Source organism: Leucoraja erinacea, chromosome 13, assembly GCF_028641065.1.
Source record: "Leucoraja erinacea ecotype New England chromosome 13, Leri_hhj_1, whole genome shotgun sequence".
NCBI lineage: Eukaryota > Metazoa > Chordata > Chondrichthyes > Rajiformes > Rajidae > Leucoraja > Leucoraja erinaceus.
The window spans coordinates 35,456,905-35,482,800 of NC_073389.1; the positions used below are offsets into that span (position 1 = coordinate 35,456,905).

General features: G+C 40.7%; 1 protein-coding gene across 5 annotated transcripts in view; it reads right to left on the reverse strand.

Annotated features, from left to right (window-relative positions):
- LOC129702860 (rho GTPase-activating protein 6-like) overlaps positions 1 to 25,896 on the reverse strand; it is a 427,624-nt gene that overhangs the window by 24,601 nt on the left and 377,127 nt on the right. For all 5 annotated transcript variants that reach the window (XM_055644897.1, XM_055644899.1, XM_055644901.1 and 2 more), the window contains 4 exons: positions 17,310 to 17,566; positions 14,615 to 14,810; positions 11,891 to 11,946; positions 2,866 to 3,016 (listed from right to left, as the gene is read on the reverse strand). In XM_055644897.1, coding sequence (XP_055500872.1) covers positions 2,866 to 3,016; positions 11,891 to 11,946; positions 14,615 to 14,810; positions 17,310 to 17,566 — 660 coding nt within the window. The remainder of the gene's footprint in view (positions 1 to 2,865; positions 3,017 to 11,890; positions 11,947 to 14,614; positions 14,811 to 17,309; positions 17,567 to 25,896) is intronic.

The window sequence follows — 25,896 nt, forward strand, 5'->3', positions numbered from 1 at the left end:
CATTATTCTATGATTTACCCTCACTCTTGATCTCCCCATGAAGAGAAAGAGACTCTCTGCCTTTAATCTGTAATATCCCTTCAGAAGCTTACATTTCTATAAAATCACATCCAATTTTTCTAAACTTCAAAAAGTATAGGTTCAATCTGTTCAAGATTCCTTATTGGGACAACCCCTAAATCCCAGGTGAACCTTCATTAAACTACCCCAAGATTAAAAAAACTACGTAATATTTAAAGTATGGATTCTTAGAGCAGCTTGAACTGGAACCTACCAGGGAGAAGGCAATTCTGGATTTAGTGTTGTGTAATGAACCGGATTTGATAAGGGAACGAGGTTAAGGAGCCATTAGGAGGTAGTGACCATAATATGACGTTTTAATCCACAATTTGAGAGGGAGAAGGGTAAATTGGAGGTGTCAGTATTACAGTTGAAGGAAGGGGCTATGGAGCCATGAGGGACGAACTGGCCAAAGTTGACAGGAAAGATACCCTAAGCAGGGATGACAGTGGAACAACAATGGCAGGTATTCTGGGAATATTACAGAAGGTGCAGGATCAGTTCATACCAAAGAGGAAGAAACATTCCAATGGCAGTAAGGAGCGACTGTGGCTGACAAGGGAAGTCAGGGACAGTATAACAATAAAAGAGAAGAAGTACAACATTGCAAAGATGAGTGGGAAGCTAAAGGATTGGGTAATGTTTAAAGCGCAACAGAAGATTACTAAAAAGGCAATACGGGGAGAAAAGATGAGGTACGAAGGTAAGCTAGCCAAGAATATAAAGGAGAATAGTAAAAGCTTCTTTAGGTATGTGAAGAGAAAAACATTAGTTAAGACCAAAGTTGGACACTTGAAGACTGAAAAGGGTGAATTTATGATGGGGAACAAGGAAATGGCAGATGAGTTGAACAGGTACTTTGGATCTGTCTTCACTAAGGAAGATACATACAATCTTCTTGATTTACTAGTGGCCAGAGGATCTGGGGTGACGGAGGAACAGAAGGAAATCCACATTAGTGCAGGAAATGGTGTTGGGTAAACTGATGGGACTGAAGGCTGATAAATCCCTAGGGCCTGATGGTCTGCACCCCAGGGTACTTAAGGAAGTGGCTCTAGAAATCATGGACGTACTGGTGAACATTTTCCCATGTTCTATAGATTCAGGATCAGTTCATGTGGATTGGAGGGTTGCTAATGTTAGCCCACTTTTTAAGAAAGGCAGGAGAGAGAAAACAGGGAATTATAGACCAGTTAGCCTGACATCGGTGGTGGGAAAGATGCTGGAGTCAATCATAAAAGATGAAATAGCGGCACATTTGGATAGCACTAACAGGAGTGGTCAGACTCAGCATGGATTGACGAAGGGGAAATCATGCTTGACTAATCTTTTGGAAATTTTTGAGGATGTAACTAGGAAAATTGACAAAGGAGAGCCAGTGGTTGTAGTGTACCTGGACTTTCAGAAAGCATTTGATAAGGTCCCAAATAAGAGAATAGTGAGCAAAATTAGGGCACATGATATGTTACTGACATGGATAGAAATTTGTTTGGCAGACAGGAAACAAAGACGGGATAACTAGTTCCCTTTCAGAATGACAGGCAGTGACTAGTGGGGTACCGCAAGGCTCAGTGCTGGGACTGCAGGTATTTACAATATAGATTAATGACTTAGATAAAGGGATTACAGGTAACAATAGCAAATTTACAGTTGACACAAAGCTGGGTGGCAGTGCGAACTGTGAGGAGAATGCCATGAGAATGCAGGGTGACCTGGACATGTTGGGTGAGTGGGCAAATGCATGGCAGATGCAGTTTAAAGTGGATAAATGTGAGGTTATCCATTTTGGCAAAAACAGAAAGGCAGATTATTATCTAAATGGTGTCACGTTGGGAAAAAGGGAAGTACAACGGGATATGGGCGTTTTTGTTCATCGGTCAATAAAAGTAAGCATGCAGGTGCAGCAGGCAATGAAGAAAACGAATGGCATGTTGGCCTTCATAACAAGAGGAGTTGAGTATAGGAGCAAAGATGTCCTATTGCAGTTGTACAGGGCTCTAGTGCGACCAAACCTGGAATATTGTGTGCAGTTTTGGTTGGAGTACTTGTCCCTGCTTCCAAGCCACAAAAGACTCCTGTTGTTCAGGATCAGTATGTCCAAATTCAATGAACCTACATCCCACTGTGTCTACTAGCCGAGTATGTACCAGAAAAACTGCCTCTGGCTCTCCCCCTCTCTCCTCTACTGACTGGACATCTAGCCTGTCTCAACCAGAGGGATATCCAAGGAGAACAGTCCCACACAGTGTAATTAAAACCACTGCTTAAACAAAACATGAACCTTGTCAATGTCATATTAGAATATGGCTCGTTTAAAAGAATGAGAGATGATCTTCCTGCCACACACAAGTTGTGGAAGATTCAACACAGTTGATGGTAAGAGCAGCTTCCTTGTTGCATTCAACATTAGTTAATTGTCTTTGAATCGAAGGTCATAATCTCAGGACTGGAAGCAATCACTTAGGACTGGGATGGGAGAAATTTATTTACTCAAAGTATCGTAGGTCTTTGGAATCTCCTACTTTTGCTGGTCAAGAATGCTCAGTTATTGATTATATTCGAGGTTGAGATCTATTGCTTTTTTAGGCACATGCAAGTGCAGAATAAGTTGTTCAGTCAGGAAACAGAGTTGATGTGGAAGTCCATGACAGTCTTGAGGAGACATGTAACCTGCTGATATGGTGATAAGGTAGCAACAGCAATGTCATTTTGTTTTCTGACAGGATGAAGTTAAAAATGGATTACATTACTAGATATATTTAGCTGAATGGGTTAAGACTAATAAAGAACAGTGTATCTTCTTACAAAGTGTACTGATGAATGCTGTGTAGAGTTCTCTCGTAAGTAAGGGGTCTGGTATATCCCTCAAAAACTCTTTCAGCAAGGCCCCAACATCATGAACACTGTGCTCCTCGTCAAGAATAACATCGGCACCTCGATCAAACTCTTCTCGTAGCTGCAAGATAAAGAATCACGGTATATTTAGTCAAGTGTAACATCTGAATTTGAATTTACAAATATATAGGGAGATATATAGCAAGTTTAAATTGGCTCCAATAAGCTGTAGAAGAGCGTGCACAATGGCCTTCCAAAAACACTGTCAAAGTACAAGCCGTGAAGAGAGTCACGAGAGGATGAGTGCAAGTGCGGATGTTTCTTGCTCCAATTACATGGAATATTGTGTATACATCTGGTCTCCCTTCTCTGCTTAATTCTGTACAGTAGAGACAATGCAGTAAAGGTCGACCAGAATGGTAGACAGGATGGTGGGTTTGTTTCAAAGCAATAGATTAAGTAATGAGGGGCCATAAGAGTATGAGAGATTTTAGGAGAATGAGAGTTGATATCATTGAAACACATGGTAGTTTTGCCAGAGTTTGACTGTAAACATAGGAATAATGTTTCCTTCGGCTGGGGTGTCCAGAAACAGGGTATAGTCGAAATAAAGGATCAGCCCATTCAGAACTCAGATAAGAAATATTTTCATCCAGGTGATAATGAATCTGTGGGAGCTCTGTTACTGAATATATTCAACAAATAAATTCAAACATTTTGCTTTAATTATGAAGGCATAAAAGAACATGCAGTTGTAGAGTTTTGCATTATAAGCAGTGAATGAGGCAGTGTGTGTGTGTGTCACTTCCTGAGATTGTGCTGTTCGTTTCCGTACAATGTGATTAAACACGCAGAGTGAAATGTAATAACGAACATTTCCAAGTCATTTTGCAGAACTCCAGAAATCCAACTGGGCACTAACTGCTGTGAATTGCACTTGTGCGTTAGAAGTTTTTTACTTGCTTCCACATTAGATGCAAAATAAGTGAGCATTGTGGGGTAAATTGAACTGATTTGTCCCCCGAAGACTGTTGAAAGTCAACCCTGGTACAACTAGGACAACATGGCACAGTTTTGTCGACATATAAAATAAACAATGTCATGCTGCTGCAACAGTTCTACAGTAAACGTTGAATCCTGCTATCACCCTTCCATCCTGATTACACAATCCCAAGCTTCCAACTACATTCCAGTGGCTCATTCTGCCCTCTGAGCGACATTTCCCTTGTAACCTCTGGGCCTCCAAACTACCACTTCCCAATGTGCAAACATCTCAATTATCATTCCTTAATCTTTTGAATGTGTGCAATCCAGTGCCGCAGAAGACCATCGATGTTTAATCAAGGCTGAGAGTGATAGATTTTTGGACTCGAAAATCAAAATAATTCCTTGCAACTGCAAGCTGTCTCATCTCAACAAACATAAATAGAAGATGCTAACTTGCCTCTTCAGGAAACATTCAACTAACTCACTCTACTGAATCAGGAACATTCTCTAGCTGGAATCAAGTGCAAATGGAGGAATACCAAATGTTGGTAGATGATTACAGGATAATAAAAAGGAGAACATTACTGCAGTCCTTTTAGATACAAAATAAATTGAAATCAGTTGAGATATGGATAGAACACTGACAAAACTGTCAAATTCCCTCCAAAAACCAACTTCATAAACACCATTCTCTATAATCAATAAATTTTATCCTTAAATCATTACACCTTGCATCAATTTACATTTCAAGAACTAGAGGTCAATGAAAACCAAACAAAATATTTAAATATCAAGAGAAGCAGTTATCCCTCTTTTCATAATGGGGCTGTAAAATTTGAATAAGGCTCAAAAAGTGGAGAAATCACTGAATTCTTTCAGAGAATAAGTTCAGAGAATAATGAATGCTGTCCATTATAATGTAATGGAGAGCATTCAATAGACCAATACATTAACAACCAAACCACTGGAATCTAACACCTTGTCTATTTATGAGCAGCATAAAGAGTAAAATGGCAAAATTAACATATTCAATACCACGATGCATGCTAAGTACAAACTAAAATAGTGATGGAAAGGTTTTGATCGAATTTGGCATGAGAAGTCAATGGTAATAATACAATATTTGAGTTTTATTATTACCATACCCAAGGAAAAGAGAAATAAGGCATGCATGGAAGCTGGGATTGGCTGACACATGACAATGGATGCAATTTGGACTGACAAATGTGCGAAAGAGGCTTTTATTTTGCTCCACTCTTTCCTGATCTGATGCATTTCATCTGATGCATTTCATCTGGAAAGGAAACATGAGAGTGAATTGTAAACCTATTCACTTTGTTAACTATTTGGCTTTTAATAAACAAAACACATTTAAGGTATATTAAAGTTAGAGATATTTGAAGATTACTGAGGAAATAGGTGAGATAATTGCAGGAACTCTACCACTAATCTTCCTGAAATTGAAGTTGAAAACCGCGCAGCACATAATCGGTGCCCCGCTCCCTGCCATGGATGCCCTCCACCGAAAACGGTGTCTGAGACGGGCTGGGAAGATCATCAAAGACCCCTCACACCCCAACCATGGACTGTTTGCCCTCCTCCCATCAGGGAGGCGGTACAGGAGCCTCAGGTCACGTACCAGCAGGATGAGGAAAAGCTTCTATAACAACACAATCACATTGCTGAACTCGGAGTCCCGACGATAGACTTCTCTGGTCCCTCCGTCCCCCTGTGTTTAATCATTCTGTATTTCCTGATTATTCTGTATCTTCTCTCTTTCTATTTTTTTTTTCTTGTTTTTTCTCTTTATGTACAACTACTACGGACTGACGCAAAACTGCATTTTGTTGTACTGATACTTGTATTTTGTGCGATGACATTAAAGTTGAATTGAATTGAATTGAAATCACCAAATACCATGAGGACTGGAGAATGGCAAATGGTCATCATTTTTTTTTAAAAGGTAGTAAAAGTGACCCGGTGACTTATGGAAACTATTATTAAAAAATATGAAGCATATGTATTAAAATAAAATTTCAAAAGGTATCCAACAGGAGTTTGGAGAGATCTTTGCAATGGTTATCACCAGCTTAGGAAATAACCCGAAGGACTGACAGTTAAATACTTGCTGAAAGGGTAAGAACTTGAGAATTAAAATCATCATATCCAAACTTTCTAATTATGCAAAACCAATGAGTGATAAATTCCAATGTTGAACAGGCTAAACAATAGGGTGATATGAATAGACGAGGTAGTTGAGCAGGGAATTGTCAGATGAAATACAATGCAGAGAAATTCAAAGGTTTCAAATGTCCATAAATGGATTACTACAAAAACAGAACGAAAATCATGAGCTTTGATACTAGAGATCTGAGTGGCTATAGCTAACAATAAATTGAAGTTACCACAATGATATTTAATCAGCGGTGTACAGCATTGAAATGGGCCTTTCAGCCCACCACATCTATCCCAATCTTTTTGTCCATCCACACTAATTCCATTTGCCCACCTTAAGCCTATATTCAGCTATGCTTTGCCAATTCATGTGCCTGTCTGAATGTTTTTTAAATGAAATAATTGTATCTGATTCCGCCATCCCTGCTGGGAGTGAGTTCTAGATATCTACCATTCTCTATTTTAATTCTCAGGAACACCGGATGCTGTTGATGAGGTTGGAGGAAGTGCACACAATTGTCTATCTCAACTGCTGGGACCCTAAGATAGAGGAGAGGGAGGAGGTATAGGGGCAGGTGTTATATCCCCTGTGGGTGCAAGGGAATGTACCGGGGAGGAGGTGGTTTGGGTAGGAATGGGTCAGTGAACTAAGGAGTTGCAGAGTGTGCGGAAGACGGAAAGGGGTGAAGATGGGAATAAGTGGCTAGTGATGGATTCACATTGGTGGTGACAGAAATGTCGGAGTATGATGTGTTGGATGCGGAAGCTGGTGGGGTAAAAGGTGAGAATGCTGTCTTTGTTTCGTCTGGGGGCCATGAACAGAACTACGTACCTTCACACCCAGCTCTCTCTATTCCCAGGGCCCTGCCATTTAGTGTGAAGATTTGGATTTCCTGCCCAAAATGCAACACCTCGCACATATCTGCATTTAACTTCATTAACTATTCCTCAGCCCACTCACCCAAATGATCAAGATCTTGCTGTAATTTTTGATAACCATGTTTGCTTTCTAGAATACCACTCATTTTAATGTCATCTGCAAAGTTACTAATCACGCACTCTACATTCTCATCCAAATTGTTGATACAAACCATAAGCAGCAATGTGCCCCGAGGTGCACCACTAATCACAGGCTGAAAACAAATCTAAATTCCTACCCCCTGCACCAACTCCTTAGCCACGCATTCATCTATCCTATCTTCCTGTTCCTACACTCACTAGCACATGGCTCCAGGAGTAATCTGGAGATCACTACCTGCAGGACCTGCTTTTTAGTATTTTGCTTAACTCCCAGCTTTCATATTACAAGATCTCATCCCTTTTCCAAGCTATATAATTTGTATCAATATGCATGGCTTATGGCTGCTTACCTTCCCCCTTAAGAATGTCATGCAACCATATGGAGACATTCTGGACCCTGGCATTACTGAGCTAAAACCAAGAAGAAAAAAAAGCATAACAACCACACATGAAACAGCAGACTGTACCTTTATCTACTGCCCACCTCTGCTCAGTCTTTGGTCAGACTCCAAGTGACAGGGCCGGCCTTAAGCCGATTTGACTGATTGCTCCCAATTGGGCCCCGCACCTAAGAGGGGCCCCGCACTAATGTTCCGTATTTCGTACGGAAATACGAATTCTCTTTGTTAAATAAAGTTTTTTTTTTAATTCGCCATCCGGATTTTTTTTTTTAACGAACATGTATAACCAAAGATCTTCTAGCAGAGCTCCACTATAGGATCTCTGTGTATAACAACCGCTGCACGGTCATCAGACACAAACGATTTGTTAACTAGTACTGTTAGCACTTCTTAACAGCAAGTACTTGTCACGTTGTTATACAATGTCATCAATGCATCCATCCGCATTCCTCTGTAAATTTTATTGTGTTTTGAACAAGTATTAATGACGTCGTGTTCCTTTGAATAAAATTCACGCGGCGTCATTAATACTTGTTTAAAACACAATTACATTTACTGAGGAATGTAGATCGATGACACATTGAGAATTTCTTTAAACTCACCATAATGAGCGAGGGCCCCGGACCGCGAGAAGGGGCTTCTTCCTGGTGTGCAGGTTAGTCATTCACCTACCGACCCACGTTGTGTCTCTCTGTGTTTTGCTCTCTCCCTCCCTCCCTCCCTCCCTCTCTCTCTCGCTCTCTCTCCCGCTCCCCATCTCGTCTCTCTCTAGCCCTCTCACACTGTCGCCTCGGCATTCCCGGAATCATTGACGTTTTGCGGTAGACAAAAATGATGGAGAAACCCAGCGGGTGAGGCGGCCGCCTGGCCCGCTGAGTTCCTCCAGCACTCTGTGTTTTTTGTTTGGCTCTGAAGTTGAAGGTGGCTCAACGGGATGGGCAAGGGCTCTGGGGAGAGGGTTGCGTTTCTGGTCGAGACCCTTCTTCAGACAATCACAAGTACTCTCACCGACAAGAGTTCAGTTTAGTCTGAAGAAGGGTCTTCTCTCCAGAGTCGCTGCGCTGCCTGTCCTGCTGACTTACTCCAGCTTTATGTCTATTTTCAATTTCAGAGAAATACAATTTCTCACGGGGGGCTTATAACGTCTCTAAACCCCTCTGGGACCCACGGAACACCTCTATACCCCCTCTAGCCCCTCTAAACACTTCTAAACACACTTGAGCCCATCTGAAGCCCTCTAAACATCTCTAAACCATTTAAACCCCTTTAAACTAGGAGGCTGCAAGGCGACTTGGATAGGCTGGGTGAGTGGGAAAATGCATGGCAGATGCAGTATAATGTGGATAAATGTGAGGTTATCCACTTTGGTGGCAAAAACAGGAAAGTAGACTATTATCTGAATTGTGGACGATTAGGAAAAGGGGAGATGCAACAAGACCTGGGTGTCATGGTTCACCAGTCATTGAAAGTAGGCACGCAGGTGCAGCAGGCAGTGAAGAAAGCAAATGGTATGTTAGCATTCATAGCAAAAGGATTTGAGTATAGGAGCAGGGAAAAAACGAAGGAGCTGATCATGGACTTTAGGAGGGCACATCATCCAAGGACGTACACTCCATTGAGGATAAATGGGAATCCTGTGGATAGGGTGAACTGTTTTAAATATCTGGGAGTCCACATCTCCGAGGATATGACATGGGCATCACACGCCTCAGCACTCGTGAGCAAGGCAAGGCAGCGTCTTTACCACCTCAGGCAATTGAGGAAATTCAGAGTGTCTCCGAGGATCCTCCAGTGCTTCTACGCAGCGGCGGTGGAAAGCATCTTGTCCGGGAACATTACCATCTGGTTTGGGAATTGCTCTGCCAAGGACAAGAAGGCTCTGCAGAGAGTAGTGCGTTCGGCCGAACGCACTATGGGAACTTCACTTGCCCCCCTGCAGGAACTATACATCAGGAGGTGCAACTTCAGAGCCAACAATATCATGAGAGACCCCTTCCACCCCTGCAACGGACTGTTCCAGCTGCTATGGTCAGGCAAACACCTCCGTTGCCATGCGGTGAGAACGGAGAGGTTGAGAAAGAGTTTCTTCCCAGAGGCCATTCGGACTGTAAACGCCTATCTCACCAGGGACTAACTCTACTGAACGTTTTTCCTTCCATTATTTATTATGTAAAAGAATATGTGTGTTATGATTGTGTTTATAGTTTGTTTGGTTGTATGTCTTTTGCACAAAAGTCCGTGAGCATTGCCACTTTCATTTCACTGCACATCCCGTATGTGTATGTGACAAATAAACTTGACTTGACTGGACTTGACTTGAGGTTGTACTGCAGTTGTACATGGTCTTGGTGAGACCACACCTGTAGTATTGCGTACAGTTTTGGTCTCCTAATCTGAGGAAGGACATTCTTGCCTTAGAGGGAGTACAGAGAAGGTTCACCAGACTGATTCCTGGGATGTCAGGACTTTCATATGAAGAAAGACTGGATAGACTCGGCTTGTACTCTCTAGAATTTAGAAGATTGAGGGGGGGATCTTATAGAAACTTATAAAACTCAAATCCTTTTGCTATGAATCGTTGGCTGATCTATCTTCCTCTCTTAAACCCATCTACATGCTTTCTCCCCATAACCCTGACACATGACACATAGCAAAAGGATTTGAGTATAGGAGCAGGGAGGCTCTACTGCAGTTGTACAGGGTCTTGGTGAGACCACACCTGGAATATTGCGTACAGTTTTGGGCTCCTAATCTGAGGAAGGACATTCTTGCCATAGAGGGAGTACAGAGAAGGTTCACCAGACTGATTCCTGGGATGTCAGGACTTTCATATGAAGAAAGGCTGGATGGACTTGGCTTGTACTCGCTAGAATTTAGAAGACTGAGGGGGGATCTTGCAGAAACTTACAACATTCTTAAGGGGTTGGACAGGCTAGATGCAGGAAGATTTTTCCTGATGTTGGGGAAATCCAGAACTAGGGGTCACAGTTTAAGGATAAAGGGGAAATCTTTTAGGACTGAGATGAGAAACACGTTTTTTACACAGAGAGTGGTGAATCTCTGGAATTCTCTGCCACAGAATGTAGTTGAGCCCAGTTCATTGGCTGTATTTAAGAGGGAGTTAGATGTGGCCCTTGTGGCTAAAGGGATCAGGGGGTATGGAGAGAAAGCAGGTACACGATACTGAGTTGGATGATCAGCCATGATCATATTGAATGGCGGTGCAGGCTCGAAGGGCCGAATGGCCTACTCCTGCACCTATTTTCTATGTTTCTATGACTGCGTCCAACTGCTGTCTGGTTCGTTGATCGGTTTGCTAGATATGAACTGTTTTGGGAGAGAAAAATGTTCACGGCAGACCAAACGTGTTAAACAGAAATTGGTCAGATATTGAGCTTTACTCAGTGAGAAATCATGTGAAATAATCACTGAATTTAATTTTAAATGAATGTACCTGCATGTTATACTGTTTAGTTTGGAGATAAAGCCAGATAGTCTACTGAGTTCGCACCGACCAGCGATTTTTGTTTTCCTTTTTGACAATTTTATTTGGCGGCCAATCAAACGCTGTCTCTAAGGGGGTTGCATCCAATCACCAACCAGCTTGCCTTAAAATTCCTGTCCAATCAACAAATAGGTCTCCTCCCATCCAATCAGCCACTGTCTCCAAGGGCATTGTGTCCAATCACATAATTAGCGGCTACAGTAAATGTTGGAAGCCAGCGGAGCTACTGACAGTCAAACGGGAGGGAGCAGGAGAGGTTCACACAGTGTATAATCCATAGCACTTAGTGTACAATTTCATAATATATACTAAATAACTGGGCTGACAGACCTTGGCTGGGAATCTGGGGTTCACCAAAATTATTCCCAATTGGGCCCCGCACCCCCTAAGGCTGGCCCTGCCAAGAGAAGCTTCTTGGACCAAAGCCTCATACTTACCCTCTACGCAACACTTATCCTCCACACAGCACATCTCCTAACTTGGCCGCTCCGCTACACCTTGTCTTCTTTCTATTGACTGCTCAATTAGCTCATTATGATCAATCAATCCAACAGTTGCCTTTTGAAATCTCCCCCTGTTGCTCGGACACTGAAATAGATTCACTGAACCAATCCAACAGGTGCTTTTTGAAATCTCCCGCTGCTGCTCCAACACTGAGAGAGACACATGTCTAACAATAGATGTGCAAGTGCAACTTGGCCAGGAGTTGCCAATCCAATTAATCCAACAATGCTCCTTATCGTGTTTCACTCTTGTAGCAGTGAAATAGACAATATAATACATTTTTTCGGTCATAACCTTTTTGTTTCTGCTGGCAGTGGATCATGCACATGAAAAGCTAGAAATATCTTGATTTAATTATGGGATGTTTTTTAATGACCTGCAAAGGCAAATAGTTGCGTCTTACCTGTCTTACTCTTTTCTTTGAGCTACCAACTCTGAATATTCCTACTGTTTGAAGACCTGCAACAATATTAAGAAATAATTAGTGTATATCATGGTTACACACTTCTCTTTTGTAAAGGAGTCTATTCATCCCGGTTGGGACCATCTCAGCCATCAACAGAGCAATCCCATCAGTCTCGTTCCTCTCGCCATCCCATTGTAGCCCTCAGCAACATATTTTCTCATGCTATTAGCTCCCCTTTGGCTACTTCCCTACATGGGTTGGTAGCTTACTGTAGGCATGTAATCTACCAACAAATCATGGTGCAGCATGGTGGTGCAATGGTAGACTTCCTGCTTTACAGTGCCAGAGACCTGGGTTTGATCCTGACTAGTGGTGCTGTCTGTACAGAGTTTGTACGTTCTTCCTGTGACCATGTGGGTTTTCTCCGTGGTCTCCGGTTTCCTCCCACATTCCAAAGACATACAGGTTGTAGGATAATTGGCTTTGATAAAAATTGTAAATTGGCCCGAGTGTAGAATAGTGCTAGGGTATGGGGATCGCTGGTTGGCGCAGACCCGAAGGGCCGAAGGTCCTGTTTCTGCACTGCATCTCTAAAACCAAACTAAACTAAATCTTTGAAACGTAGGAGGAAACCAGAGCATCTGGCAGAAACCAGGTCACGTGAAGAACATGTAAATTCCATGCAGTCAGCACCTTAGGTCAGCGGTGCTGACTGTTTTACAGCAAGATAACATTTTTAACAGGTTAATCGATCGACTAAACATTGATGCTCCATTTATCAGACTGGTAATTAATTAAGAAACATCTCAATAAATCAAATATGTTTAGACATTAGTGAGTGGAATGATTTTAAGCTTAAAAATTTCAAATCATTGTTATCATTCCAACATAATTTGTTTTTAGGATGTTGAAAATGCAGGCAATTCGATTTAATGCCAATTCCTAGTTGCTTGTAAAAGGTAACAATGGACTTATTTTTACAACTGTTGCTGTTCCTGAGGTGAAATGCTCCCATGATAATATTCTGTAAGCAATTTCAAGGTTCTGAAAAATAACCCAAAAGTGAGTCAGAAGGGTTTGCAACCGGCAAGCTCTTGCAATCCACCAATATTAACTATGTGGTTCTTTTTGCTCATGGAAATCAAAAGGAATAGAGATATCTTTGCAGCCGCAATTTAATTAGGCTGCTGCAATGAATCCTGTTTAAGCCAGATGCTGCAACTCCGGAAATTGGATTTTAAGTACAACACTTGGTATTAATAAGATAAATTGATCTTAACAATACCAAAAATATTCTTCAGCTTTTCTCTGGTCGCATGGAGGCAAATAAATGCCTCTTTTGGTGTAAGTCTTATAGACAGATCCTAGGAAGATTTAGCTCAGGATATGAAAAATAGAATATTTAATATTCATCTATTCATGTAGTCCGAACATTCAATCATATCAGCTTAAATTCTATGAACGGGCAACTGACCACCACTACTGAGTTATTGATGGCACAAGCCTCTCCAATAGTAGCATTGTGGAATGTTAGAAGATGATGATTGGTCTTTCCTTTGCTAATAATCATACTTGGCACTAAAATGACAACATTTGTTTCCAGGAATTCGCCAGCCCAAGAATCTTCCATAACCAAACTGAGCTGCAAATATCTCAGCTCTTTACTGTAGAAAGAAGGTAAACAGCTGAAGATAATGGCTGTCCTGTTAGTTCTCTGAGAAACACCATGGTGGTGAAATGGATTAATGCAGACTAAGTTAAGAATGTGCTGAAAATAGAACAATGAAATTTTGACTTACCGTAGGTCTACAGGCCTATTAATGCAATAATACACAAATAAAGATAAAATAAAGAGTATCCGAGGAAGGGGTGAAAACACGGCTCGGAGAAAAGCCGCATCTCCGACCAGGTAGGTACTGAGAAAAATCGTTTTCCCCTTCCCCCCCCCCCCCCCCCCCCCCCCCCCCCCCCCCCTCATAAAAAAAGACTAAAAGAGCTCCAAAACAAACACTTTTTTAACTAACTAAAAATTTAAAAAAGGATGAAAAGACTAACAGCTGCAGCCATACTCGACGGTGCCCCCCCACTTGATATAGTCCCTATCTGAAACGTTCCTATCCACGTTCTCCAGAGATGCTGCCTGACCCACCAAGTTACTCCAGCACCTCGAGTCTTTTTTTTTAAATTGTATTTTTTTTAGTTTTTTTATCGATCGATATCTTAACTTTAGTTTAGCTTCATTTGATTCAGATCTGTTGATTCCATCGCACTACAAAAGTAACACGGCCACGACACATCCATAAGATCACTCCTCATCCTCCTGCGCTCCAAGGAATAACCTGCCCAACCACTTCCCATAGCTCAGGCCCTCATGTTCTGGCAACATCCTTGAAATATAATTCTTAATATAACAGTCAAGCAATCACTCAGAAAATTATCATCCTTACCCAAATGTCGATCATTCTGATTTTCTTCGATTATATCCTAAACTTCCATTGGACAAATTTGAACGCTTGTCAGTTTATTCTGATATCCTGGCATTTTTGATGGTGGCTGTCCAAATTAGCCTTTGCTGTGCAGTTTAATTATTAACCAATCTCAAAATTTACTAAATAAAATTTAGCTAAACTTGGGTGATCTCAAATTACATAAACAATTACAGATTCAATATTCCATGTAATAGCCCAGAGCATTAGGAATAGAAATTGGGGCAATATTTACCATACTTTTCTAGGTGTTGGCAGCAGCTGTCCACTAATCTAGGAATCTGGCGATAAATAGGATTTAGGCTTAGTTTCTTGTCTCTCTGCTTTTCTTTCTTGTTTGGCACTTCCGTGGGGAGAGAAAGTTGTAGTGCCTCCAATAGTCGAGAGTGATCATCATCGAGGTCGGTGATGGAATCCACAGACATCCCACCCTGCAGAGAAACATGAACAAGTTACGACAAGCCAGAAAGTGATCAAGTAGGATGGAGAATAATATTCCAAATCCTGGTAATCATTGCACTGACTATTTTCTAAATGGGGTGAGAATCCGAAAATCAGAGGTGCAAAGGGACTTGGGAGAGCTGGTGCAGGATTCCCCAAAAGTTAATCTGTTGAATAGATGCTTCTTCTTCTTCTTTGTCAGTCCCTGGGGATTGTGGGCGACATGATTCCACACTGGTTCTGTGCATTCTGATGTGACCAATGAAGCCAATGTGTCAACTGCAGACTCTTCCCCAGATGGGGAAGGTGGTTGAAGGCAGGATGTTGGAAGATAGGATTTGTGATGCAGTACACTCCCTCCACCACTTACACTGGGCTCCTCTTCAAGAAGACTAGATTTTGTACTCTCGAGTTTTATTTTTTTCACTCTTACTATTATGGGATTTATCACTGAGATACTTTGGCAAATGCACATCACATCCACTCATCCCAACCAATAACCTTAACTGCACAGTCTTCTCAGATGGGGGGGAATGCAAAAGCATTAAAAAAAAAATGGCCGTTCCCTCCGATGTGAATATTGGGAAACTGACAAGTATGTGAAAGGAGACCAGGAAATTTAGTAGAGAGAGCTTGTACTGAAGAGGGTACATGAAGCAAAATTATCACAATATAAGGTGGATGTAAAGGTACACAAATAGAGATAGTCATAGTTCTAATTACCGACAGCTTACTAGGGTACCTGGGGCATAATATGAAGGACTGGAATCCAACTGGAGCTGGACACTCATGAATCCAAAATCAAAAAAACACGTTTTAATAACGATGTTGGCAGGATTGGAAACTTCTCACGAAGAGGAAAGAATAGATAAGCTGTGGTTGATTTTTTTTTGATATATTGATAAAGCTGCGGGACAGAATTAATTCATATTTATAAAATTTCAAGGGACCTAGATAGAAACACAAGGACCGAGTTCCCCCAGTAATGGAATGAAAAACCAAGGTACATAAGGTTAAAGTAGCTGACGGAGGGATTGGAAGGTAGAGGCGGATGAGTATTTTCACTCTGTGGATGGTGGGGGGTCCAGAATTCACTGTCTGAAAGGATGGAGAGCCGGAAACTCACATGTATGCATAACTTGGTTGCTGACATGAAGAGCTGCAGCCTGATGGGCCTGTCCCACGGGCGATTTTTCAGCGGACTGCCGGCGACTGTCAAGTTGCCGGCAGTCGCCTGAAAAACCGGGAACTGGAATGGCGACTGTCAGAGTGGAACAACCGCACACACCCACACAAAACCCTTCGCAAAGGCAGGGGTCAGGGCAAGCGGGGGGGAGCTCTGTCTAACAAATTCCCACGGTGCAAAGCCAAGGTGATACAGACACACACCGCAATGACCAGGTAGGTTGGCGCTGTAATTAAGACGGCTAGCACATTGTACGGTAAGCCCTTTAAAAGAGGTGGGGAGAGGGAGGAGAATGGGGGAGAAGGAGGGAGAAGGGGGAGAAGTAGTGGAGACAACTTTTAAGAAGCCAAAGATACAGGGCTGTGAAGTTCGGAGGATATTTAACATTACCGGTCGGTTCCTAGATTCTGAAAACTATTGCTTACCTTTTTTTCCCTCAATGAGCCAATGAAATTCACCAGTCAGCATTGGCTCCAACCTCCGAGAACCTCCGAGAACCTTTGACCTTCTGGCAACCCACTAGGACCTCCTTGCGACCCACCTACAGCTCGCATGGCGACTTCATTCCGAATCCGACCTTTCTGTTCTGGGCCTCCTCCATGGCCAGAGTGAGTCCCACCGTAAATTGGAGGAGGAGCAGCACCTCATATTTTGCTTGGGCAGTTTACACCCCAGCGGTATGAACATTGACCTCTAATTTCAGGTAGTCCCTGCTTTCCCCTCCCCAGCTCTCCTTCAGCCCACGGTCTCTGCCTCGTCCTTTCTTCTTCCCGCCCCCCCCACCCTCACATCAGTCTGAAGAAGGGTCTCGACCCGAAACGTCACCTATTTCCTTCGCTCCATAGATGCTGCCTCACCCGCTGAGTTTCTCCAGCATTTTTGTCTACCTTCGATTTTCCAGCATTTGCAGTTCCTTCTTAATCATTCTAGTCGCTGCTAATTTTTCAACATGTTGAAAAATTCTCGACGGCCATAATGAGGCAGCGACTAGTTCCCCAAAAGTGGGAACTCCTCATGACCATGAAGGCGACTCCCCGGCAACCAACTGCGAACATGTGGCGACCATGTGGCGACTGCAAAATCTCCTGCAGTCGCCTAAAAAGTCACCTAAGTGGGAGAGGCCCATGAGGATAATACACCGGATGCTGGAATCTAGAATTAGGTTGGTAATTCTTTGTCGACAACCATATTTACAATGAGCCAAAGGACCAGGTACTAGATTATAAATTTTATATGATAATATGCTTAATGTAGGAGAAGCATTAACACATATGGCTCCGTGAAAGAAGAATGAAAGGCTTACCCGTCTTCTCACACGCTGAGCAGCTTCAGGCGTATTGGGTGATGTTGGTTCATTGAGAGTTTCTGAGGTTGAGCTGAGAGATGAATTGCTGCTTGAGAGTTCCTTGTTGGGTCTTTTGGATCCAAATGACAAGACTGATGCCACCAGGTCCAAATGGCCCTTCTGCTCCTCTCTCAGAGCATCCTGCTTTTGTTTATGGGCTCGATCATTGACAATCACTTGAGACAATGGCATTGCAAAGGCATGCGCTGCAAATTCTGCCAAGATAAAAAGGAATTAATCAGATGGTTTATTGCAAAAGTCACAATAATTTATTTGCTATATTTATTTTGTAGAAAACTGTAATGCAGACACAACTTGGACTGACCATCTTAAACAATTCACGGCAAACTGTAAGTTTTCATGAATAATAAAGACACAAAAAGTTGGAAATACTCCACCAGTTAGTCAGCATCAATGGAGAGAACAATAGCAGTAATTTTGTTAACAGTGTTAATGTTCCTCTTTCTGCTCATGTTGCCTTGACCTACTGATAGAAATTTCTGTTTTAACAGCAAAATACCAATAACCCAGGATCTGATGGTTTGGAAATGGCAATGGTTTGGCATCAGGCTCATTCATTGGTCTAGCGTGTGAGCTGAAGGTCCAAAAGTGTGGAGAAATTCCATGAGAAATTCCTGTTATTTTCGTACCAATGACTAAGATGCCAGGCCATGAATTGTCACAGTTTTGTAATTTGATAAATGCGCCACTCTGATTACTTTATTATTCAGACTTTTGAAAATAACAGTGACATAATTCAACATCATTGGGCATAATTATGGATTAAAAACATAACTCACTTTGAAGAAGGAATACTGGACCCATGCAACTATAATGGATAAGATATCCACTACATACCTAACAAAAAAAATCCTTCAAGTATAATTGTGATGGATGTTACAGCCAGGTGACATGAGAGAAATACTTGAGCATGCCATCCCAAATCTGCATCTTTTGAATGCCTGTAAAGAAATGACGTAGGGATATTTTCTGAGATCAAACTTCTTAACCACACAAATTGATTCTATTGCTGACGTTTACATTTAACATTGGCATTTAACATTGAACTACTATGCTGGCACACATTTCATTACAGGACTAGCAACCCAGAGACCTACAATCCAAGGACCCAAATTCAAACCCTGCCACAAAAAAGTAAGCTAGTAAATAACAATGAAGATCGTCTTAAATACTCATTTAATTGACGTTACCTGGTTCATCATTTTCAGATGCGACTCAAAACCCACAGCAATGCAGCTGACTCGCATGTCACTTCGTTCAAACACAGATTGAAATGGGTAATAAATGATCATCCTCCCAGTGATGCCAGGATTAAAAATGGAATAACACTAAAATTTGCAAAATAATTGTGCTTTCACGTCTCATGGTTGAGTGTTGTTTTTACTGCGACTGTGCAGAGCTAATGAGATGACTCAAGAATATTTTTGTTCAATTTTTTTTTCATCTTTGTCCATCTTTTTTAATAATATCATTGGATCTCAGGAATTTTTATTCAGTTGTAAAAAAAATTGTAGTTAGACAATAAACAATAGTTTAAACGAAACAATACTGGCAGTTCACGTCACATAAATCGCAGTTTAAAAATAAAATGTTGCCAAATTGGAATTTAAAACATTGCCTGAAAATGGCTTTGAAGTTGCCTAGACTGATGCTCATGTCATTACAATAACTCTTTGGAATTTTGAAAGTGGTCTATATGAGCACAACATTTATTATATGGATATAAAAATCTATTTCTGTCTGAAAAAGATAACTAAGAAAAAAATCGCAAGTATTTTAGCGGTGTCTTGCACTTCAATGCTCCACAGCCAATGGTTTATAACCAAACAAGTAGTTTTGGAATACAGATGCGATTGCAATAATAAAAAGGCAGAAATCTGCCCCCAGTAAAATATGTCAAACAGCACTGATTTGACAGCCAGATAATTTGTTTTAGGTACGTAGGAGAAATTCCTTGTACTGCTTTAACGTGCGCTATAAAATAAATCGAGAAGGCTGATGAAACCTGCTAATAAAATCAAATCTGGAAGCAGTTAAGTTAGACCGTGTAGCACTCTCTCTGTTCTTCAGTGGGGTTCAGTCTAAATTATATACTCTTATCTCTGAAACGAGTCATAAACCCACAACTTAAGATCAATAACAGTTCTCTGCTATTGGAGAGAAAATACTTCCTTATTACAAAAGAATGCAATTAAAAGTTGAGAGTTTCATGCACCACTTCAAATTATTTTCCACTTGCCCGCTTTGGTGTTAGTATCTTGATCAATGAACCATCTCGTATTTATTTCTGCATTCATTATATTAAAAAATAGAGCAAATTTGAACTCCACTCTTTATGCTGGTTTTCTTATAGACTGAATCCAGTGTTCAAGCATATATACAGTGCAACAGAAACCAGAGCACCAATAATTACTGGCGTATAAACAAACTGACAAATTAGAAATAAAGTGAGTTAAACCGGCAGTATATGCACACCACTAAAAGAATCATATGAAGTAGCAAGATCCGCTGTCTCTACCCATTGGAATTATAAATTCCAATTCATAAGTTCATGGGATAGGAGCTAAATTAGGCCATTCGGCCCACCAAGTCTATTCCACCATTCAATCATGGCTGATCTATCTTTCAGTGGACACAAAATGCTGGAGTAACTCAGCAGGACAGGCAGCATCTCTGGAGAGAAGGAATGGGTGATGTTTTGTGTCAAGACCAGTGGCGGACTGGGTCTAAAAATATTGTTTACCAGGAGACAAAGGGGGCCCACTTCATCAGGGGCCCACTTGATATAGGGGGCCCACTTCATCAGGGGCCCACTTGCCATTGGGCAAGCTGACACCCTGGCCAGTCTGCCACTGGTCAAGACCCTTCTTCAGACTGAACTCCCTCTCTCATTGATCTATCTTTCCCTCTTAACCCCATTCTCCTGCCTTTTCCCCTTAACCCCTGACGCCCGTACTAATCAACAATTTATCTATCTCTGCCTTAAAAACATCCTTTAACGGCCTCTACAGCCTTCTGTGGCAATGGATTCCACAGATTCACAGATGCTTCCTTAAAGTTTGTAACTAGAGAAAGCAAAATGGCAGATTTTGAGACTACAATATTTTTATAACCATATTATTTGTTAAACTTTTTAAACTTTGTTAAATTTGTTAAACAGGTAAATTTGCCCAAATTAATTTGGGTTTCATATTTTGTTAGTAGATCCTTAATAGGTGATATTTCTGGCCAAATTACTAAACCAGCATGGAAGTGTACAATTGTGTATATTCCTTATCTCTTAAGGGCCTGCCCCACTTGGGCATAATTTGCGCGTCACGCAGGTGGCGCGCGAGGATTTTTTGAATCCCAAAATCCTGGGGTGCCGTGCGCTACTACGTCGTGCTTTGTGACACGTAAATTATGTCGCGTAAATGACTTGCAAATGGCGCCAAAGTGGGACAGACCCTTGAGTGTTAAATCCGTTGAAACAGTGTGTCCCAGCTTGGATCTAATGTTTGACCATGTCAAACATTAATACTTGTTATTTTTTTTAAGTTAATTGTTCTGGGGTGGGTTGCCTTTTATTATTGAGAAACTAAATATTAATAAATTCAATATTTTTAATTGTTTTGGAAATTTTCCAAATGTCAGTAACATTCAAGATTTTTCAATATTTAGATAACTCTTCCAACCGATAAAGCTGGGTGATGGAGCAGGCAATGTCCATCAAATCTTCTTTCAATAATTTCACCAGAATCATTGTGAGGAGCTTGCTCTGGCTCTGCCGCCAACTACCATGTGAAGGCACATAATCACTCAAGATCCTGCAACTGTGCAGAGCTTCATATTCTGAGGATGTGGCAGCCTTGGGCATTTAAACTTAAAATGCACGTCTCTGACAGGAGGGAAGGTAGGTAGACCTAAATAATAAATGGGACGGCAGTGCATAGGCATAGGGTGGGGTACTGTAACATGAACCAACAGATTAATCTTGGCGATGATTTATATGAGAATTGTAGAATCATTGTCTGAAATTGCTGATCTTTACATTTTCTGGAAAGTTGTAAGTTTGTAAGTTGTAAGGTGTCAATTCAAAAGGTGAGGTGCTTTATCTCAAGCTTACATTGAACTACATTGAGCCAATACAGATGATCATTATGATGACAATTGACTGGAAGTTCAGGGTCATGCTTACAAATCAAATACAAGTTCCATGCAAGGTTTGATGACATTTTACTTCATCATAAAACAATCTCAGTTTTCCCAATCTTTCCCAGTACTGAAGCTCAACACTAATTTTTCCACCTAGTTGTAGATGATGACTGATGACAAAACTGGGCATTATTCCCAACGAACACACAGTACTGAACTTATCAGACAAAATTCTCAGTGAAGTATATTCACCACCATCATTCATGAAAGCTTCATTACAGTATTCTTCTGAAGCAGGATGATAGGGCTTCAACCCACTCCAAAAACAAGAGAACAGAATCTAGGCAGACCCTCCAGCACACACTCAAGGAATGCTTCACTATCAGAAATGTATCTTTACAGGTAAGTCATAAACTGTCTCCCTGTTCTTAAGTGGGTGTTAAGTCTCAAGTGGTAGAAAGTCCAAGACACCATCTTGAATAAGAGCAGTGAAGTGATCTCCCGTAACTTGGTTCAAAATGTATCACAATTATTCTTAAGCGATCAGCCTGGCCATCCTCACAAAGCTCTTTGCAGAACCTTGCTGTGAAGAGCACACTACATTATCAAGGGACTTCATTGGTATTCCAAAATGCTTCAAATGCAGAGTCATGGAAGGCAGGGTATAAAACAAATCCTTTCTTCATACAGCCCTTCCTTAATTTGCAATGTTCTTAATTTAAAATAAATATTTGTGTTGTATACCACTTATTTTTGGAATAAAGGGGAAAACATATATCTGGTGCAATCATACCAGCAACAATAATTGATTAGTAATTGCTATTAGTAATTAGTAATTTCTATTGTTACTTGAGGGTTACTGCCATCCAATTATTTATTTAAAAAAATATTCACGAATTAAAGGCAATGATGAGAAACGAGTGCATACTTGCATCATATGAAAGAAGAGAAAATTGAGAATGTAGAATTGGAAAAAAAAATCAATCTCGACTTAGAACAAGCACTCATTTAATAAGAGAAAAAGTATAGTTATAAATATCAGTGCAGCTTTCTGCAGAACTGAAAATAATTGGTATTATGATTACACAATATTGGTCCATTCTGCCTCATTATAGTTGGGATCAAAGAAGCAGCCAACAAAGAATAAATATTTCATAGGAAGTGAAGAGGCCATAGGTCAAACTGTTTTTAAGAGAAGGAGAGAAGAGTGGATCTGCAACTGATGAATTTTATGACCAACTCAAGCACTGTGTCCAGTTCTGATGACTTTACAGGACTGATGTGAGTTTACTGGAGAGGGTGTAGACGTGATTTACGAGAATGTTGCCAAATATGGAAATTTGTATCAGTGAAGAAATTCTGGATATACTAGGATTATTTTCTTTGGAAAAAAAGGGCTGCGGGGAGAAAATCAGGGGACAGAAATTTAAGGTAAATGCTAGAACGCTTAAAGGTGAGAGATGAGCGAGGCTGTTATCATCCAACTGGTCTGAGGGTCTGTAATTTGCTGCTGAAATGATAGGAGATGCAAAAGAAATATTCCTCACTTTTAAAGAAGTCTTTGGTGACTGATGAACAACTTTTGAAATAATGATTGTTGCAACTCAGCAATAACGATAGTGAGGCAGAACCAAATATTGCTTGGTTTCGTGTTAATATTAATAATTTGATTCTTTTCTCATCAGTAGGACAGGATTTAAAAATAATTTAAACTGCAGGACAATCATGATTTGGGCATAAGTCTAGTAAGATGCTTTTTTATCTTAATGTATTTAAATGTGGATGTAGCTTGTGGTCTATGAATCTTTTGAGCATGGCCACCTCAAAGCCATCCAGAACCTGGATGAAATATTGAGATTAAACTCACCAAACACAAGGAATACAGAAACAAGGAACTCCAGGTGCTGGTTTACAAAAGGTAAGAGAAAAAGCAAAGAGAATAATTTGCCTCACAGCAAAGCGGATTCAAAAACACTACTAACATGACGTAAATACAGCATGGTATTGGATCAAACCCTCAAAAATAGTTTCACCAATGTAAACCAGAATTTAAGACACATTTTCATAGAATTTGTGATGTTGCAGGTAAAATGACTTTGCTATGCTATAATAAACATTTGAGGCTCATTCATAAAATGTTTTATACCCTCGAAAGGTCGGTGCACAGTTTCTTCTTAAATTTCTTCAAAGCATGCAAATGTCATCTGCAAGGGCAGCATTTATTGCTCATCTTTAATTGCCCTGAAATGTTTGTAGGCCAGTTCAGAGTGCAGTTGCAAATCAATCACATTTCTACAATATATAACCACATGTGGGCCAGACAGGTAAAGACAGCAGATTACCCTTCCATAAAAGATATCAGTGAACCAGATGGTTTACTGTACCTCAATCCAGTAGCTCAAATTCTTTTGATCTTCATGTATTATTTGAATTAAAAAATTTGCTGGGTGCCATGGCAGTATTTTAACATGTTCAGTAAATGAAACGTTTTGTTACCACAGCAGCTAAATGCAGGTCTCCTATTTTTTTTTAAAATAAAACCTTACATGGGTTCTTGTTATCAAGAGAAAGTGGGGGGTTTTTGTAACCCACTTAAACATCAAGGAGCATAGCATTTAAATTGTGAATCAACACAGAAGAAACTTCCATGACTTATATGGATTGAGAACTGTGTACAACAAACTTGGGGGGGGCTACTTCCTAAACAAGAACCAGAACAACATTATGCTTAGCTACACAATAAAAGTAAAATGATATATGAGGAAATTGAAAAGTAAAAATCAGGCACACAAGCTCACAGCGAGAAATTGTTTGAGTTATCTAATCCTGATAAAAGGATTTCTTGCCCTCTATCAAATGAAACTATCAAGGAAACAAAAACATAAATATACCACTGAAAAATGTGGTAATTCCATGCGGTCATAAACTCATAACTTTTTACCAAAAGAAGGGAACAAAACTATTTGTGGCCATCTGTAAACGACAGAGATATAGAAATACATTTTATTGCCTAATTACATAAGGAGCAATGAAACTGCAAATGGCTTGAATTCAGCCTTTTAAGTTTCTTCACATCCTCCTATAAAAATGGTGAAAGCAATTCCAGGCATTCAAGATACTCTTCCCTACCCCAATGCCCCTGTCCTTATACCCACGACTGTTAGGCTTGAAGTTACTTTTCCATCGATCAAAGTTTAATAGATTTATGTTATAATACAATTCTTCTGCAGCATAATCATCAGCAACAAAATGTGAATATTGTTTATTGCATGATTTTGTCCACTTTAAGCGCTGCTAGCCTTTTTAGAACCGGCTCAAGTTTTAATTTTTAGCCATTTTAGGATTCTGTTAGATCTTCCTTTATAAAGACTCTAGCCATAGCTAGAGTACTGTAGATTGAGGTACCCATTGTCCTCATTTAGGACAGCAGCATTGAGCTCTTCCTCCAAAAGGAAATTTCCATTTTGATCTCAGATTGGTGCCACTTCTCTTATTCCTGTTCATATGCCTATCAAACTGATGTGCTTATGCATACCTTTGAGAAATTTGGCATGGATGGTCACAATTTTTATTCCCACAGTAGGGAATTCTAAAATATAGATTTAAGGTGACAGGGAAATTTAAAAAGGAAACTCGAGGGGCACCGTTTTCTCCACACAGATGAAGGAGCCACCAGAGGATGTGATAGAAGCAGGTACCTGTACAATTACAATGTTTGAAAGACATTTGGACAGGTTCATGGCTAGGAAAGATTTAGAGGGACATGGGTAAAATGCTAGCAAATGGGGCTGGCTCAGGTAGACACCTTGATTGGCATGGAAGAGTTGGGCCAGAGGGGCCTTTTACATTGTGATTGCATCTATGGCTCTATCCAAGGATTTATAAGTAAAACCATCGAGTACATGAGCTGTGAAGTCATGATGCACCTTTATAAAATACTGTGCCAGTCAAAACTAGAGCATTGTGTCCAGTTCTGGATGCATTACTTCCGCAAAGAAGTGAAAACTTTCTGGGGATGCAGAAAAGATTTCAGGGATCAGGGACTTCAGTTCTGCAGAAAGGCTGATAGGTTGAGGTTGTTCTGATCGGAAAAGGGATGGCTGCGAGGACATCGGATGGAGATATTTTAAATCATTAAGGATCACTGGACAGAACAGACAAGGTGCACCTGCTCCTCTTGATGGTGGGACACAGAGGTGATGGGCAAAACCAAAAGTGACATAATGGTTTTTTTAAAACATGCGTGCTCAGGGCCTGAAGTACACTGTGCCATGGGTAGGGTAGTGGAGGCTGATTCAACTGTTTCATTATAAAAATGAGCTGGATAAATAGCTGAAAATTAAAATTCCGGGGTATGGCGAGAACAGCGGTAAGTGGCACCAACTGGACA